Source organism: Salvelinus alpinus, chromosome 28, assembly GCF_045679555.1.
Source record: "Salvelinus alpinus chromosome 28, SLU_Salpinus.1, whole genome shotgun sequence".
Classification (NCBI taxonomy): Eukaryota; Metazoa; Chordata; class Actinopteri; order Salmoniformes; family Salmonidae; genus Salvelinus; species Salvelinus alpinus.
This window is the reverse complement of record NC_092113.1, coordinates 16,439,317-16,456,392: the sequence shown is the minus strand read 5'-3', so window position 1 is coordinate 16,456,392 and position 17,076 is coordinate 16,439,317. Positions and strand designations below refer to the sequence as shown.

Below are 17,076 nucleotides of genomic sequence, written 5' to 3'. Positions count from 1 at the left end.
TATGTTTCTAACTAGCAACAAGAGAGTCTAATGTTTAGAGTTTGGATAAACGCAGATGGAAAACCCCTATTTATTTCTAGCCACTATGCTGCATTAGGTGGGCTACATCAGGTGATAATGAGTATTGCTAAATAGGACACCTTCCTGATAATATGGACCAATATGTTATTGGGCTCATTTCTGGAGGGGGAAATTAAATTTTAGATGTCAGCATCATTTTATTTTCATTCACTTCCGTGACCTGTTGTATGCTGTAATATGTGCTTTTGTCAGTGTCATATTACTTAGGCTAGTAAATTATATCACCCTCCACCTCCCAAATCCCAATTTAACTACTGATCATAAGTGTGTTATTTTAGATGTTATTTCCAGCCACTTCTCAATATAGTGTATTAAAAGCAACTTCAAATATGTGCTTTTGTATTTTCCTTTGATAGTGTTTAGTCACTGTGCTAGCTAGCAAATGAAATGTGCATTATGCAGAATTCTTTAATGTTTTCAAATACTTTACAGAAAACCTCCTGTAGATAATTTGAGCTGTATCCTTGTGGAGTTGTGCATGCTTATGCCGTGCTTGCAGGTTGCAACAAATAAGGGACAAGAACAGCTGATGCGACAGAGACAGAGACACCAACAGTCAAAGTAACTCCTGTTTCACACACCAACATCCAAGGCCCCCCACATTATCTGGAATGTGACGGGGCCACACTGGCTCACCTCACGGAGAACCTACAGGAGAAAAGGTAAAGAACACCCATCCACTTTCTCTCCCTTTTTTGAGGGGGATTTGGCCCTGCAATAATTGTGTCCTATACATAAACACCTACACTTAGAAAATACAGCTGAGCCTAAATTGCAGGTCTGCTTATCATACTCTACTTGGCCTCCTGCTTACAACTGTCCAGAGGTTTGTATGTGTGCTTTAACATGGAGTTACCATGGCTCTGTTGGGGTGGTGTTAACGTTTATTGCTTATGGGCAATATATACGTTCAGATGTGGCAGGGTCCGGGTGTGTTGGATGCAGTGAAAGACATAATTCTACCATAACACATGGATTTAATTGCACCCAGAACCAAATCCTGCGTAAGCGCAGGCCTCTAGCCATCTACTCAATGTTTCTGTTGGTCACAAAAAACTTAAACTGTGAAATACATATTGATGTCAATGGGAGACAAAAGTTAGAGTATCATACTCATATCCATGCAAAATGAATCAGAAAAAAAGCAACAACACATTTTTTTACTGTCCATTTTATTTTTTCAATCATTTTATGAAATAAATGCATCCGCAAAATCACAATCACCATTGCTGTTTTTATTGTTTTTCAAACAGCATACCCCAAAGACCTGCAAGCATATTTACAACAATAGTCAATAGCATCCATCATGTGAGGACAGGGGATTAGAGATAGAAGTGCAATGGATGAGGTGCGCACATGTTGTAACTGTAACCATACACAGTGTAAACATCACACACCTAAGTTATTCTATCATCTCAACAACCACTATCAACACTCATTCCAAGAACGAAAAAAGATTGAGTCAAAGATTAGGCTATTTATCAAATTGAAAAATGACACTGATGAGTTGCACCACGAGCATTTAAGTCAAATGAAGAGAATAATGACATTACTGTAGAATGGAACATTAGTTGATCTTTTTTAACAATATGGTTGAATCATGTTATAACTCATTGGTTTGAACATTCAGTGACCAAAGACCATACTGCTATTCACATATCAAACTGAATACGTACAGCCGTCATCCACAGAAGAGCATAGGATGGAGACGAGTTAAACCAGAGCTTTGGGAGTTCAGTGTGTAAGAGTATGGGCTCTGTCCATGACATCTTCCTCCTTGTTCTGCATGCTAAGCATACAGTTGAAGTCGGAAGTTTACATACACCTTAGCCAAATACATTTAAACTCAGTTTTTCACAATTCCTGACATTTAATCCTAGTAAAGATTCCCTGTCTTAGGTCAGTTAGGATCACCACTTTATTTTAAGAATGTGAAATGTCAGAATAATAGTAGAGAGAATGATTTATTTCAGCTTTTATTTCTTTCATCACATCCCCAGTGGGTCATACGTTTACATACACTCAATTAGTATTTGGTAGCATTGCCTTTAATTTGTTGAACTTGGGTCAAACGTTTCGGGTAGCCTTCCACAAGCTTCCCACAATAATTTGGGTGAATTTTGGCCCATTCCACCTGACAGAGCTGGTGTAACTGAGTCAGGTTTGTAGGCCTCCTTGTTCGCACACACTTTTTCAGTTCTGCCCACAAATTTTCTCTAGGATTGAGGTCAGGGCTTTGTGATGGCCACTCCAATACCTTGACTTTGTTGTCCTTAAGCCATTTTGCCACAACTTTGGAAGTATGCTTGGGGTCATTGTCCATTTGGAAGACCCATTTGCGACCAAGCTTTAACTTCCTGACTAATGTCTTGAGATGTTGCTTCAATATATCCACATCATTTTCCTTCCTCATGATGCCATCTATTTTGTGAAGTGCACCAGTCCCTCCTGCAACAAAGCACCCCTACAACATGATGCTGCCACCCCCGTGCTTCACGGTTGGGATGGTGTTCTTCGGCTTGCAAGCGTCCCCCTTTTTCCTCCAAACATAACGATGGTCATTATGGCCAAACAGTTCTATTTTTGTTTCATCAGACCAGAGGACATTTCTACAAAAAGTACGATCTTTGTCCCCATGTGCAGTTGCAAACCGTAGTCTGGCTTTTTTTATGGCGGTTTTGGAGCAGGGGCTTCTTCCTTGCTGAGCGGCCTTTCAGGTTATGTCGATATAGGACTCGTTTTACTGTGGATATAGATACTTTTGAACCGGTTTCCTCCAGCATCTTCACAAGGTCCTTTGCTGTTGTTCTGGAATTGATTGGCACTTTTCGCACCAAAGTACGTTCATCTCTAGGAGACAGAACACGTCTCCTTCCTGAGCGGTATGACGGATGCGTGGTCCCATGGTGTTTATACTTGCATATTATTGTTTGTACAGATGAACGTGGTACCTTCAGGCATTTGGAAATTGCTCTCAAGGATGAACCAGACTTGTGGAGGACTTTTGATTCTTTTGATTTTCCAATGATGTCAAGCAAAGAGGCACTGAGTTTGAAGGTAGGCCTTGAAATACATCCACAGGTACACTTCCAGTTGACTCAAATGATGAGTCAGATGCTATCAGATGCTTCTAAAGCCATGACATAATTTCTGGAATTTTACAAGCTGTTTAAAGGCACAGTCAACTTAGTGTATGTAAACTTCTGACCCACTGGAATTGTGATAGTGAATTATAAGTGAAATAATCTGTCTGTAAACAATTGTTGGAAAAATTACTTGTGTCATGCACAAAGTAGATGTCCTAACAGACTTGCCAAAACTATAGTTTGTTAACAAGAAATGTGTGGAGTGGTTGAAAAATGAGTTTTAATGCCTCCAACCTAAGTGTATGTAAACTTCAACTGTATATCCCTGATGCACTCCCAGAACTACCAGCACTGTGCACCGCCATCCTCCACCCTGCCCACCTCAGCACTGCCCCTGCTGGCTGGAGGTGAGGGGAAAGCTGGGTATATCCTCCGATGTGGCTATGGAGTACTCAACCCTGGGGGTTTGTGTTTTCAAAAGATGAACAGTAAAGCAGAAATGGAGGCACAGAGTCACTGCCGCTGTAAAAGCTGTGACTGCAGAAAAGGGGTTAACAACCATCTAGCCTCCAGATACATTTTTTTCTGGCTAAACACACCCTCTAATTTAGGGGCTCCAGCTTCCAGGAATTAGGGAGAGTGTGCTGTATGAACACAAGCTTCTCTATCTCTCATACCACACACACACACACACACACACACACACACACACACACACACACACACACACACACACACACACACACACACACACACACACACACACACACACACACACACACACACACACACACACACACACACACGCACGCACGCACGCACGCACGCATGTACAGTCGATACACAAACACCCACACTGATGTGCAAAAACGTACATACACGTGCACACAAACACACGCACGCACACACGCGCAAACACGGACAGCATTGCAGCACAGACCCCATCACTAAGATGAGGTAGACACAGAGAAAACATGTGGGGCGCTAAAACCCAAACCCTGACCACACTGCTAAATATAACAGCGACAGCGTGGCCGTTAAGACAGCTGAAATATGTATTTTAAACCCTCTTCCCATCATGAGGCACGAGATTTAGAGGAATAGGAAAGTCCTTGTTAGGCAATACTGTCTAAAAATAGTAAATCAGCTTGTGTTTTTGTCTTAATGGTTTTCCTCCCAGTCTATGGCACTAATGTACCTCAGACCCTCAAACCACTGCCAGATGGCCCCTCCCTATGGCCCGCACTGTAAATTCACAACTGTTGGCGTGGGTGAGGCTTTAGCTACAGGCAGCGACAGCGCTCTCATTTTCTCCTGCATTTTTTCCCCCTGACCTGCTAATAGCTCAAATTTGCTATTTTACAAGCTCCATCAAAGGTATAATTGTGTTTCTCTGAACGGATGGGAAATAAGCCCACTGTAATTGTCTGGAGTAAAACAGCTGAAAGTGCTACAAGAAATGCTCCTAATGATTTTAGTCCAAGACTGTATCTCTAACACATGTACACACATCTATGCCTTACTGATTGGGAATAATCTTTCCTGCTAGAGAAACTTTTATTCAGAAATAAATGTTTTTTTTTTTACCTAGAGAGTGAACCTGTCTCTGAGGCCAGTGGAGAGGTCAGGAGTAGCTTAAACCTTTTTGTCAACTCATCCTGCAGCTCTGGCAACCCAGAAAGAATTCATATTAAATTAGTCAAAAAAGCATTCCAAATTAAGTTAGAATGAGAAGGAAATCATTGCTTGAATACACCAATACAATAAAGGAAAGAGAATGGTTATAATACAGAGTGGGTTTCCCCTCATTTTGTTATTTCAGAACACATGACGAGACATAATTCATGACCATAGCGTCAGATATGTATGTGGCACTCAAAGCAGGAAGAAATCCTTTAAAAACCCATATTTACAAATGAGATTTGGCTTGATTTCTCCCTGCACTCTGGCTTAATGTGCATCACAGTCTCCTATTGTGATTGCTCTTCATATGCTGAATCTCACGCCAGCACGGTCCAGTGTTTGGAGCAGAAACATGGGGAGATACATATAGCATGTACAATATGTCCTGCAGTGTGCTTTAAAACTGATAAACAGTCTCCCATTACCATCACATGTGAGCTTGTCCCAAAGTCTCAAACGAGATGATTCAGAGCAGGAAATCTGTCTTGATATCCAGTCACTTTCTGGGCAGTCCACTGTCTGTAGTCCTCAGAATGTGGTGTTAGTGAACCAGAGAGAATCTAAGGTTGAGATGTGACATGTGTGAAGGAACAGCGGGCTTGTTGTGGGTGAGGTGGCAGTAGAGAGTGGTGTGAGCGGTCTAGAGGAGGCCTCCTCAGATGATGCCCTTGACAAAGCTGGTGTCCAGGTGAACAATGAGCATGCGTAAGAAGGACATCTCTTTCCGTGTGTTCTCAAAGATGATGCGCGGGTCATCCGACTGGCAGCGCAGACAGTTGGGAGCCATCACCATTGCCAGGTTGTTCACGTCCATCTTGGTCTTACTCACATTGACGGGCTGGGCAAACACCTGCAGGAGAGCGAGGGGGTGAGTTTAGGGCGAAAGTGAAGTTCAGAGACATGTATGTGGTGTTTGTTAATTGTGTTTATATTAAAACCTACAGTTATTATGTAGTTATAACTGCAAAACATACAAAGTGACAGATAAACCTGTAAAGAGAGAGAGCGATAGCGAGGGGAGACGAGAGGCCTATATGTAGGAGGGTTACCTGTAAGAAGTGTATAAAGTAGCAGAGCACCAGCCTGCTTAGCTCAGGCAGAGACTGCACCACACTGATCGCTGCCTCTGGATCCTCATAGTTACTGATGCACTGCTTATAGAAGCTCTGAGGGATGACTGGCTCCTCCAGCTCCCTGTACCACAGCTTTAGCAGAGACGCTAGAGGAGAGAGAGACACTCCCTTCAATACACAATGGTGTGCAGCTTGTACGATATACAGTAGTGTTTCCAGCCTTTACAACACATATTTGAAAAGAGGTAATAGATAGTTGCTCAAGTCAAGAAAGACATCAGCCAAGAGGAGAAATAGAGCTTGAATGACAGGGATTTTTTTTTTTTTACCTGGGACGTTGGGATCGCCAAGGTTTTCTGGAATATTCCACTGATCCACCTGCAGCTTCAGTGCATTCACCTCGTCAATATCTCCAGGCACCCTGAGGGAAGAGACACAGCAGATAGAAGTATAACCGCTAGAGACTAGGAAGTAATAGCTTTATCTCCTATTTCAATATGACTGAGTACTTGTATGAGAGTATTGATATTGTTCTTGGATTGTGACATAGCCCCACTAGGTGGTGCAGCAACCCCGTTAAGCAGCCCAGGGACAACCACAGCATGACTTTAGCATGTTGCCAAGGTCTAGTCCACACATGGGGGATATGTGAACCCAGGTGGACATGGTTATGCAATACCACTTATATATAATTAGTATGAAAGTAATTTCATATCCTCAGACATGGACATAGCAGTGCTACACGTCCGGAGGTATCTGTTACAAGGGAACTGATTGTACCAAGAAGAAAAACCTAAGCAAAATCACAGAGCCACAAGGACAACATCAGTCATATCCCTGACACAGGGACCCATGTCTAGTAGAAATAAATAAACCCTGAAGCTAAATGAGAAAACAAAAATAAAGACAATCCTCCCATAGCATGGTTTTTAAAATAAACTGCCAGGGTAGATTTCCTGTCAATTTTCAAATCACACACCCGACAAAATGGAGATGTGACTCTTACAAAAAGGGAACTGGCTTAAAATAATAATGTGTACATTTGTTCATATCAATCTCCTGTTTGTTCTATATACAGTCCACAATCTGTCAGTCTGTGATGAGAACTTAGACAAAGAGGAACTTATACAGAGATTGTGTGCAGATAAAACACTTGCATCAAAATGTACTCCAATACAAACAGAATGGGAGAGAAAGGGGAAACTATACCTACTGTATTTACATTACACATGCATAAAACAATGTCTTTAATTACTGGATGCTGTTATCTGAAGCATGCCGGGGCAAAAGCTTTATTTGGTGGATTTTCACTCTTTGTTGTGTGAGAGGGATTTAGTCTGAATATGTATCATTTGGTAATGTCAAACATATTAATGTTTGTTTGAACTACCATCTCTCTGGATGACCACCAGTCTCAGTCTGAGCCAGACCGGGGAGGGGGGTCGTCAGAGCTGCAGACGTCTATATGGATGCCCCAGGAGAGAGTCTGAATCAGAGAGAATGGGGTGCTGTCCTCTCCTCTTCTCCACAGCACAGTCAGTGAATGATTAACGTCCCCAGGTTAACCAGATGGCTTGTTTGTTTACCAAAGCCCATAGGTCCAGAAGGGTATACTACAAAGCAGGATCAATGAGTTAACACTAACTGTTCTAATTGTTCTTACATTAGGAAGATGAGCTTGAAATGGGAATGGGCTAATCGACTCAACAACCAAAAACACATATCTAAGTTTAGCTTTCTTAATGAACCAGAAAGTCAATAGTTATTTCTGGTTGGTCATCAAAATTAGCTGACTAACTCATTGATCCTGCTTTGTAGAATACCCCTTCAAGAGATGCTGTTTTTGTTTAAGTGATTTAACATAGACTCTTTCTCTTCTGATCTCAGGCTAACTTGCTCCCCTCCCGGCCAATGGGAGTCTCACACCTCGATCACACTGACAGCGTCATTGCGTTTTGGTACAGAAGTACATTCATCTCCAATGGAACACTGTGTTTGCATTGCAGCATTGCGTTGCAGAGCCAGTTGCAGGCAGAGCGTTCTGTGTGGTGGATACGTTGGATTTATCCAACTGTTTGCGTAGACGGCTTGACACAAATAGTAGCAGAAGGTGAATGTTGAACTTTTGTTGCACACATATCAAGATGATGCTGCGAACCATTTTGCGCAATGATGCTGTAGATGTGATAGAGGCTTGAGGCGGTGAGGCGGGTCCCGTAATGCTGCCTTGTCTTGGGCTGGGACAGGAGTATCAGAACAGGAGCAGCCCTGACTGTACTGCTTCTTACTGATGAAGCAAAGCCTCTGACCCAGTCTTACGCCTAGATTCAATCCGGACCATGGAAGATCCGCGATATACCTTGATTGACATTTAAAGGTAATTTCCGATTGAGCCGACATATTCAGCGTTTACCGTGAATGTGGTCTCCCCGAATGCGGGAACATTACCTTTAAAACGTGCATAGCAGATAAAACGAGATCGGATTAAATCTGTCCCTTATTCTGCATCCCATGTTTGCCACATAGGCTAAACTGTATTTACACGCCTGTCTTTCTTTACCCCCATAACATCACTTACCCCATACCTCAGAGTGATCCTCATCTGTAGAGACCGTTTCTGGTACACTATGTTTATCCATTGCCCCCTCCATCCTTCCACCCCTTCTGTCTGCCGCCCAGCCTGGTGTGCTGGTGTGACTACTCACCTGAAGATTCCCTCTGTCTGGGCCCCTCCCAGGGCCAGGACGTACTGGGACAGCTGCACCTGCACCCAGGGGAGCCTGCGCTCCGGGAACCGCTCACTCTGACGCTCCATGATCTCCTCCAGGGCACTGCCGAACAGGGAGGGGGTCACAATGGCTTTTCTCCCCTGGTCTAACTCCTCCAGGGTGGGCTTCCTTAGACCCTGTGAGAAGGAAAAAAATACATTAGAGTCTTCTGTAGACAGGACCTGACCCTAAGCACAGCTCTAGAACCACAAGTCTATTGATTAAGTTTTAAACTGGTTGAAAGCTGTCACTTGCCCATTATCTAGGTAGGCTACTTGAGGCCCACTTGGAGTCTCTCACACTACTGTAACTTCCCTACAGTAATCACAGCTGAACTGTAGGTCAGGTCCCTTGTATACAGTAGAAGGAGACACCCAGCCATGTTTAAAGCCCAGATTCCATCTCAGCAGCTCAGAGGGTTAAATATAGCCCCCAGTAAAAGTGCCTGGTCTGGGGCTGCAGTAAGGCTGCAGTGTGCCGGCTGTGGGCAAGCTGATTACAGGGTGGGACACAGCAGAGGACAGGGTGGAGGTTGGGAGACTGTTGCTGCAGTGATGGAGGGTTGGTTGGGGGGTCGAGCTCAGACTTGAACTCCATCTTTAGCTCCACGTGTCCAGTGTGGATGGGGAGAGAGCAGATGACGGAAGGGGGGGTTAAAAGGTTGTTGTAACCCCCCACCTCAGTTTGGGTTTACAGATTAGTGCCTATTTTGCTGAGGACTCCTAAGGGCCCAGTGCGATGGTTGCTAACATATGTGAGAGCTCCCAGAATGCTTCAGTCAGTGCCACGCTTCACGGCCGACACTAACCTCAGGGGCAACACTGACTCATTAAAACAATAGAAATGTTCCACTTCTCTTTGTCTGATGGGAGAGTTGGAGTCCCTATATCCCTTCAGATCATTAGAGTAGAAAACTGCAGCAGAAAGTCTGGAAATGAAACCTCAATCCAGACCAGCAGTGAGAGATGGAGCAACCCCCTCTGTCCTTGTCTGACACCCCCCCCCCCCCCCCTCCCCTTTTAATAGTGCTTTAGGATGACCTTCCTACCTTTTTGACCCCAGTGACGGCGACCTTTTGCAGCTTGCGATAGCAGTACTTGGCATAAGTGCTGATTGGCAGGCCTGGAGAGAAGGGAGATGACAGACACCATTACTGACCAATCCTGAGGCGGTAATACAATCCGTTGCTGTTTTCTATCTGCCTGCATGTCAACATCCTCAGTGTTGAGGCTGTATTATTTCTATTCCACAGTGATAAAACTCCACCGACAGATCTTGTTACCAATGAATCATTAAAACCAAATCTGTCCACCGCAGGGCATTTTGGATATCAGCTCTGCATATTCCATGAGAATCCTGCCCAGCCAGCATGGAGTAATATAACCCAGCATATAGAGCTGTAGGGAACAGCTGTGCTTCAAGGTTAAAGCCACCGAGACGTCAAACACTGACCGCTTAACTATTACTAGTGCAAAGTATTACTATCACAGTTATTACTACTACTGTTATTAATGCACTATTGCACCGTGCTTCTACACCTGCATTACTAGCTGTTTGGGGTTTTAGGCTGGGTGTCTGTACAGCACTTCGAGATATTAGCTGATGTACCAAGGGCTATATAAAATAAAATTGATTGATTGATTGATATTGCCACTATTATTACTGAAACTGCATGTTTACTTGTTCCTCAATTGCTTCTATTTTTTACTGTAAATACTACTATTGTATGTCAGGCCCATATAACAATATTAAGACTGCATAGAATGAGCGACTGAGGCATTGGCCTACACATTTTGTCCTAACTGTGAGAACCAAAATGCATCTTGGCTACAGACCCTGGTAGTGAAACATCCACATGACACAGATTTATGGCAAGCAGGTGAAAGCATGTCCTCAGCAACAAAACAGCCGCAGCAGTTTTGGCCGAGGGTAGATGAGTTGCGTTTTGAGAGACTACGAGATCTTGACGCTTTAAAAAGGTTTTGTGATTATTGTCTTCTGTCATAAATCGAATGAATCACACAGAACTGACATGGTGGGAGAGGGAGGACTTTGTTCTCACCCAAGACGGAAATGAGATGGATTTCAATGCTCAGGAAAAGTAATTAAAATCACAACCCAACTTTACTGCTTCATGAAACAACAGAGAGAGAAGGGTGCAAAGATATCATAGGGTCCTCATGGAGAAATTATTTATTTATTTATTTATATTTCACCTTTATTTAACCAGGTAGGCCAGTTGAGAACAAGTTCTCATTTACAACTGCGACCTGGCCAAGATTAAGCCAAGCAGTTCGACACATACAACAACACAGAGTTACACATGGAATTAACAAACATACAGTCAATAATACAGGATAAAAAGTCTATATACAATGTGTGCATATGAGATAAGATAAGGGAGGTAAGGCAATAAATAGTCCATGGTGGCGAAGTAATTACAATATAGCAATTAAACACTGGAATGGTAGATGTGCAGAAGATGAATGTGCAAGTAGAGATACTGGGGTGCAAAGGGGAAAATGAGTGAGGAATGAGGAAAGGAGGAGGCACATATTGGGCAGGTCCCTCCCAGAGACCAGGAGAGGGGGAGAAAGAGGAATACTATGACCAAGGGGGAACATTCATCAGCCCGACCAGGCCGTACTGTTACTACAGCACTGCATCGTTTTAGAAGAGTAGACACCAGAGTTCATACTACTGGGTCATTCACCTCAGAGCACAGCTGTGAGGCCACATGGCCAAGCAGGCCTCAACAGGGATAGTCAGAGAGGTGACGGGTCACACAGGACAAACCTGATGACCTCAGTCCAGAACAAACCCTTTCACTTCTCCACTTCTAGCCGTGTTTACAGTGTCGTCAACATGTTCAAACATAGTGGATGTAGTGCTTTGTAACAGAAACGGAGAAGGGGAAAGTTGTATACGAGTTGTTTTAAGAGATGTTCTCTTTTATCTGGCTGTAAAAACACATGTTTAATAGGCAGGGCAGTCATTTCACAAGGCCCCGTCTCTGATCTCTGACTCTGTGCTGCTGGACAGCAGGACACACACATCGCTCTGGCTCAGGACTGCTGCTGGGGCTGCTGCTAGGACTGCTGCTAGGACTGCTGCTGGGACTGCTGCTAGGACTGCTGCTGGGACTGCTGCTGGGACTGCTGCTGGGACTGCTGCTGGGGCTGCTGCTGGGACTGCTGCTAGGACTGCTGCTGGGACTGCTGCTGGGACTGCTGCTAGGACTGCTGCTGGGACTGCTGCTGGGACTGCTGCTAGGACTGCTGCTGGGACTGCTGCTGGGACTGCTGCTGGGACTGCTGCTGGGGCTGCTGCTGGGACTGCTGCTAGGACTGCTGCTGGGACTGCTGCTGGGACTGCTGCTAGGACTGCTGCTGGGACTGCTGCTGGGACTGCTGCTAGGACTGCTGCTGGGACTGCTGCTAGGACTGCTGCTAGGACTGCTGCTGGGACTGCTGCTAGGACTGCTGCTGGGACTGCTGCTGGGACTGCTGCTGGGGCTGCTGCTAGGACTCCTGCTGGGACTGTTGCTGGGACTGCTGCTAGGACTGCTGCTGGGACTGCTGCTGGGACTGCTGCTAGGACTGCTGCTGGGACTGCTGCTGGGACTGCTGCTAGGACTGCTGCTGGGACTGCTGCTGGGACTGCTGCTAGGACTGCTGCTGGGACTGCTGCTGGGACTGCTGCTAGGACTGCTGCTGGGACTGCTGCTAGGACTGCTGCTGGGACTGCTGCTGGGCCTGCTGCTAGGACTGCTGCTGGGCTGCTGCTGGGACTGCTGCTGGGGATGCTGCTAGGACTCCTGCTGGGACTGTTGCTGGGACTGCTGCTGGGACTGCTGCTGGGACTGCTGCTGGGACTGCTGCTGGGACTGCTGCTGGGACTGCTGCTAGGACTGCTGCTGGGGATGCTGCTGGGACTGCTGCTAGGACTGTTGCTGGGACTGCTGCTGGGACTGCTGCTAGGAATGCTGCTAGTTTTTCTTGAAATGGTGTGGAACCAACATTGATTCAACCAGTTTTTGTCCTCACTCCTCTCCTCTGCCCCTCCCAATCTTGAATGTATTTTCCTCTCCTCTGATTGTTGCTGTGGCATACTCCTCATCCTTTCTCCTTCTTCCTGATCATTCCGTCCTTCTCCTGTCTTGTGTTAGTGTTGGAATGACAAGCATGTGGGAGCGGTGGACTGATTTCCCCTCTGTGCCAGGTGATATTACTGAGGCACATAGCCCAGGCAGCGTAGAGGGCTAGCTGGTATGAACACCACTGTTAAGACCCATAGTTCTAAAAGAGAGTGTCCTGTGTTGATTTTACAAGGGCTCCCGAGTGGCACAGCGGTCTAAGGCACTGCATCTCAGTGCTAGAGGCGTCACTACAGACCCTGGTTTGATCCCGGGCTGTATCACAACCGGACGTGATCGGGAGTCCCATAGGGTAGTGCACAATTGGCCCAGCGTTGTCCGGGTTAAGGGAGGGTTTGGCCTGGGTAGGTTGTCATTGTAAAATAATAATTTGTTCTTAACTGATTTGCCTAGTTAAAACAATATGAAATAAAAAATAAACACTGCCTGGGGGGTGTAATTCCTGTATAATACCACAAGGAAAGAGATAGAGAGAGAGAAAGAGAGAGAGAGAAAGAAAGAGAGAGAGAAAGAGAGAGCTAGATGGATCTGTATGTACTGTATGTATGCATGCATAAAAGACAAAGGGAGAAATAGATGTGGGGGATGGGGGGCATCTATAAAGCAGGTGACATAAAAGAGCAACGGTCTCTTTATTACTCTCCACTAGCAGCCTGTTTGTGCCTGTGGCCTGAGCCTCAGCTTAGTGTTCAATGCTAAACAGGACAGCCAGGGCCAGAGAAAAAAAGGTAGAGAAAACCTAAAGAGAGTATTTGCATACAAATAAGTGGTGGTGCCAACCTTCAATCCTCCACAGAGAGGAGAAGAGGCCCCATCCACCCCACTCCTATTGCCCACGCTCCCCCTTTACTGGGAGCTTCTTTCCCAGGACAGCCCACTGCTGCCACCACAATGCCTGGCTGCACAGGCCTCCCCAGCCATTGTCAGCCACACGCTCTTAAACATGCCACAGAGAAGTCGGGCACTACCTAAACAAACCTTCTACGCCCTCTTTCTCTTCTTTTGATGAAGAGCTGGATCTGAGGCCCCAAACTGCTGCCTATAACAATGCCCACTCAGCAGCCTGGGCCCGGAGAGGCAGCTGGTGAAGCCCATAAAGATGCCATCTCCCCCCCGTCAAGACATTCCTACGACCGTCCCCATCAAACCCCTCCCCCTTCATCTCTACCTGGACTCGAGCCCATATCATGGGGCCTCTGTCGTAGACTGGGGTCTGAATCACAGGAAGCTGGGTCATTTGTCCAGTGTCCCATATCTGTAAAAGAGTATGGATCACCCAACCCTCCAGTACAAACAAACAGTCTCCCACAGACAGTAGGTCCTCTGTCCTCGATGCCAACACTCCAGAGCGGATGTGGAGTATGACTAACTGGTTTCTACTGCAGTGCGGGGAGTGAGTCAACAACCATCTCAATTCTCTCCACCTCTCCCATGCGCTATAGTCTCGTTGATGATGTAGTGCAGTGAGTCGACTCTCTCTGTCACAGTACTAGTACAGCTGGTAGCAGTGCTGCGGATAACTGTGTGATGTGGTCTGGTGTCTGAGGCTGGGTCTTGGTGTGGGAGACGCGGTGCGTTTGGCCTCGGGGCAGAACGCTGCATCATGAGAGGGGCCCTAATGCTGGGACACAGCTGTGAGGAGCCATCTGATTGGTCAAATGAATCCTCAGAATCAAACAACATGAGCAGGAATGTCATGACACACAGAGAGCTGGGGTGAGTCAGAGTACGTCACTGACTGACCATGCAGAGAGTGCTGCTAGCTGTAGAACAATTACACGGGCACAATGAAAGTAGCAGTGGTCTGTAGTAGGAAGCACACTCACCCAACAGCTTCTTTATAACAAACAGCTACTGTTTACTTATACTTCTGCTACAGTTGAAGTCAGAAGTTTACATACACCTTAGCCAAATACATTTAAACTCAGTTGTTCATAATTCCTGACATTTAATCCTAATAAAAATGACCTGTCTTACGTCAGTTAGGATCACCACTTTATTTTAAGAATGTGAAATGTCAGAATAATAGTAGAGAAAATTATTTATTTCAGCTTTTATTTCTTTCATCACATTCCCAGTGGGTCAGAAGTTTACATACACTCAATTAGTATTTGGTAGCATTGCCTTTACATTTTTGAACTTGGGTCAAATGTTTTGGGTAGCCTTCCACAAGCTTCCAATTAGGCCCATTCTTCCTGACAGAGCTGGTGTAACCGAGTCAGGTTTTTAGGCCTCCTTGCTCGCACATGCTTTTTCAGTTCTGCCCACAAATTTTCTATAGGATTGAGGTCAGGGCTTTGTGATGGACACTCCAATACCTTGACTTTGTTGTCCTTAAGCCATTTTGCCACAACTTTGGAAGTCTGCTTGGGATCAAATGGAAGACCCATTTGCGACCAAGCTTCAACTTCCTGACTGATGTCTTGTGATGTTGCTTCAATATATCCACATAATTATCCTGCCTCATGATGCCATCTATTTTGTGAAGTGCACCAGTCCCTCCTGCAGCAAAGCACACCCACAACATGATGCTGCCACCCCAGTGCTTCATGGTTGGGATGGTGTTCTTCGGCTTGCAAGCATCTACCCTTTCCCTCCCAAACATAACGATGGTCATTATGGCCAAACAGTTATATTTTTGTTTCATCAGACCAGAGGACATTTCTACAAAAAGTACGATCTTTGTCCCCATGTGCAGTTGCAAACCGTAGTCTGGCTCTTTTTATGGCGGTTTTGGAGCAGTGGCTTCTTCCTTGCTGAGCGGCCCTTCAGGTTATGTCGATATAGGACTCGTTTTACTGTGGATATAGACACTTTTGTACCTGTTTCCTCCAGCATCTTCACAAGGTCCTTTGCTGTTGTTCTGGAATTGATTGGCATTTTTCGCACCAAAGTACGTTCATCTCTAGGAGACAGAATGCGTCTCCTTCCTGAGCGGTATGACGGATGCGTGGTCCCATGGTGTTTATACTTGCATATTATTGTTTGTACAGATGAACGTGGTACCTTCAGGCGTTTGGAAATTGTGGAGGTCTACAATTTTTTTCCGGAGGTCTTGGCTGATTTCTTTTGATTTTCCCATGATGTCAAGCAAAGAGGCACTGAGTTTGAAGGTAGGCCTTGAAATACATCCACAGGTACACCTCCAATTGACTGAAATGATGTCAATTAGCCTATCAGAAGCTTATAAAGCCATGACATCATTTTCTGGAATTTTCCAAGCTGTTTAAAGGCACAGTCAATTTAGTATATGTAAACTTCTAACCCACTGGAATTGTGACAGTGAATTATAAGTGAAATAATCTGTCTGTAAACAATTGTTGGAAAAACTACTTGTGTCGTGCACAAAGTAGATGTCCTTACCGACTTGCCAAAACTATAGTTTGTTAACAAGAAATTTGTGGAGTGGTTGAAAAACGAGTTTTAATGACTCCAACCTAAGGGTATGTAAACTTCCGACTTCAACTGTATATGTGAGAATATTTCCTATAGGTAGGTGGTGTCTCTGCTCGCTCTAAAGAGAGCTATCCTCAGCCAAGGCCAAGACAGCGTCACTAATGTTCTGTAGGCCAGAGGGTTAGGAGACAGGGCCAGGGAGGACGACTGGCAGCGTGTGCTAGCCAGCTCAGCTGGGCAACAGAGATACAGCACAGAGGGAAACAGGACGCCCTGGCGCTTGGATCTCAAGGCTCCTTTGTGTGGTTTGTGTGCTACTCTCATTTAAAAAGCGTTGTGCTGATGCAAATGTGTGCAATACCTTCAACAATCAATCTCATATAGAAACAGAGCTAGTTAATCTCTCATGTGAGTGTGTCTGTTCTAAGAGGGTGACACTGTGGGGTTAATCCTCCCGCTCAATTTTTCTCCTGTGTGAATGAACAAGTGTTGCCGTAGTGAAACTCACCCTCCTCTTCTTCCTCCTCATTGTTCTGCTTCCTCTTCTTCCGGGACTTTGAATTCTTCTTGTTCTTCATGTCCTGTTGTTCCATAATGTGCTGCATGACTGTAAGTGGCAAACACGGCGGAAAGTGAAAACGTTATTTGATTAAAGATTTATCGCAATAACTCTTCTTCGTGTGTAGATCTGAAAAACAGATGATGGTGTTTTGTGCTGGGCTCTCTCAACTTTAACCTTACTCCCCCTCCTTTTTTTCCTTTTTTTCTCACTTTTCCAGTGCTGCATCCTGTTTGATCTGGCCTGAATCCCAGATAATAATAGCTGGAAAACC

At 45.2% G+C, this 17,076-nt stretch overlaps 1 protein-coding gene across 3 annotated transcripts in view; it reads right to left on the bottom strand.

The window, feature by feature from the left end:
- Nucleotides 1–1,301: 1,301 nt before the first annotated feature.
- The window catches only part of LOC139557290 (rho GTPase-activating protein 39-like), a 93,133-nt gene continuing 77,358 nt past the window's right edge, over nt 1,302–17,076 (bottom strand). For all 3 annotated transcript variants that reach the window (XM_071371899.1, XM_071371900.1, XM_071371901.1), the window contains 6 exons: nt 16,752–16,850; nt 9,740–9,813; nt 8,629–8,828; nt 6,253–6,344; nt 5,900–6,069; nt 1,302–5,700 (listed from right to left, as the gene is read on the bottom strand). In XM_071371899.1, the coding sequence (XP_071228000.1) occupies nt 5,506–5,700; nt 5,900–6,069; nt 6,253–6,344; nt 8,629–8,828; nt 9,740–9,813; nt 16,752–16,850 (830 nt within the window). In that variant the 3' untranslated portion in view covers nt 1,302–5,505. The remainder of the gene's footprint in view (nt 5,701–5,899; nt 6,070–6,252; nt 6,345–8,628; nt 8,829–9,739; nt 9,814–16,751; nt 16,851–17,076) is intronic.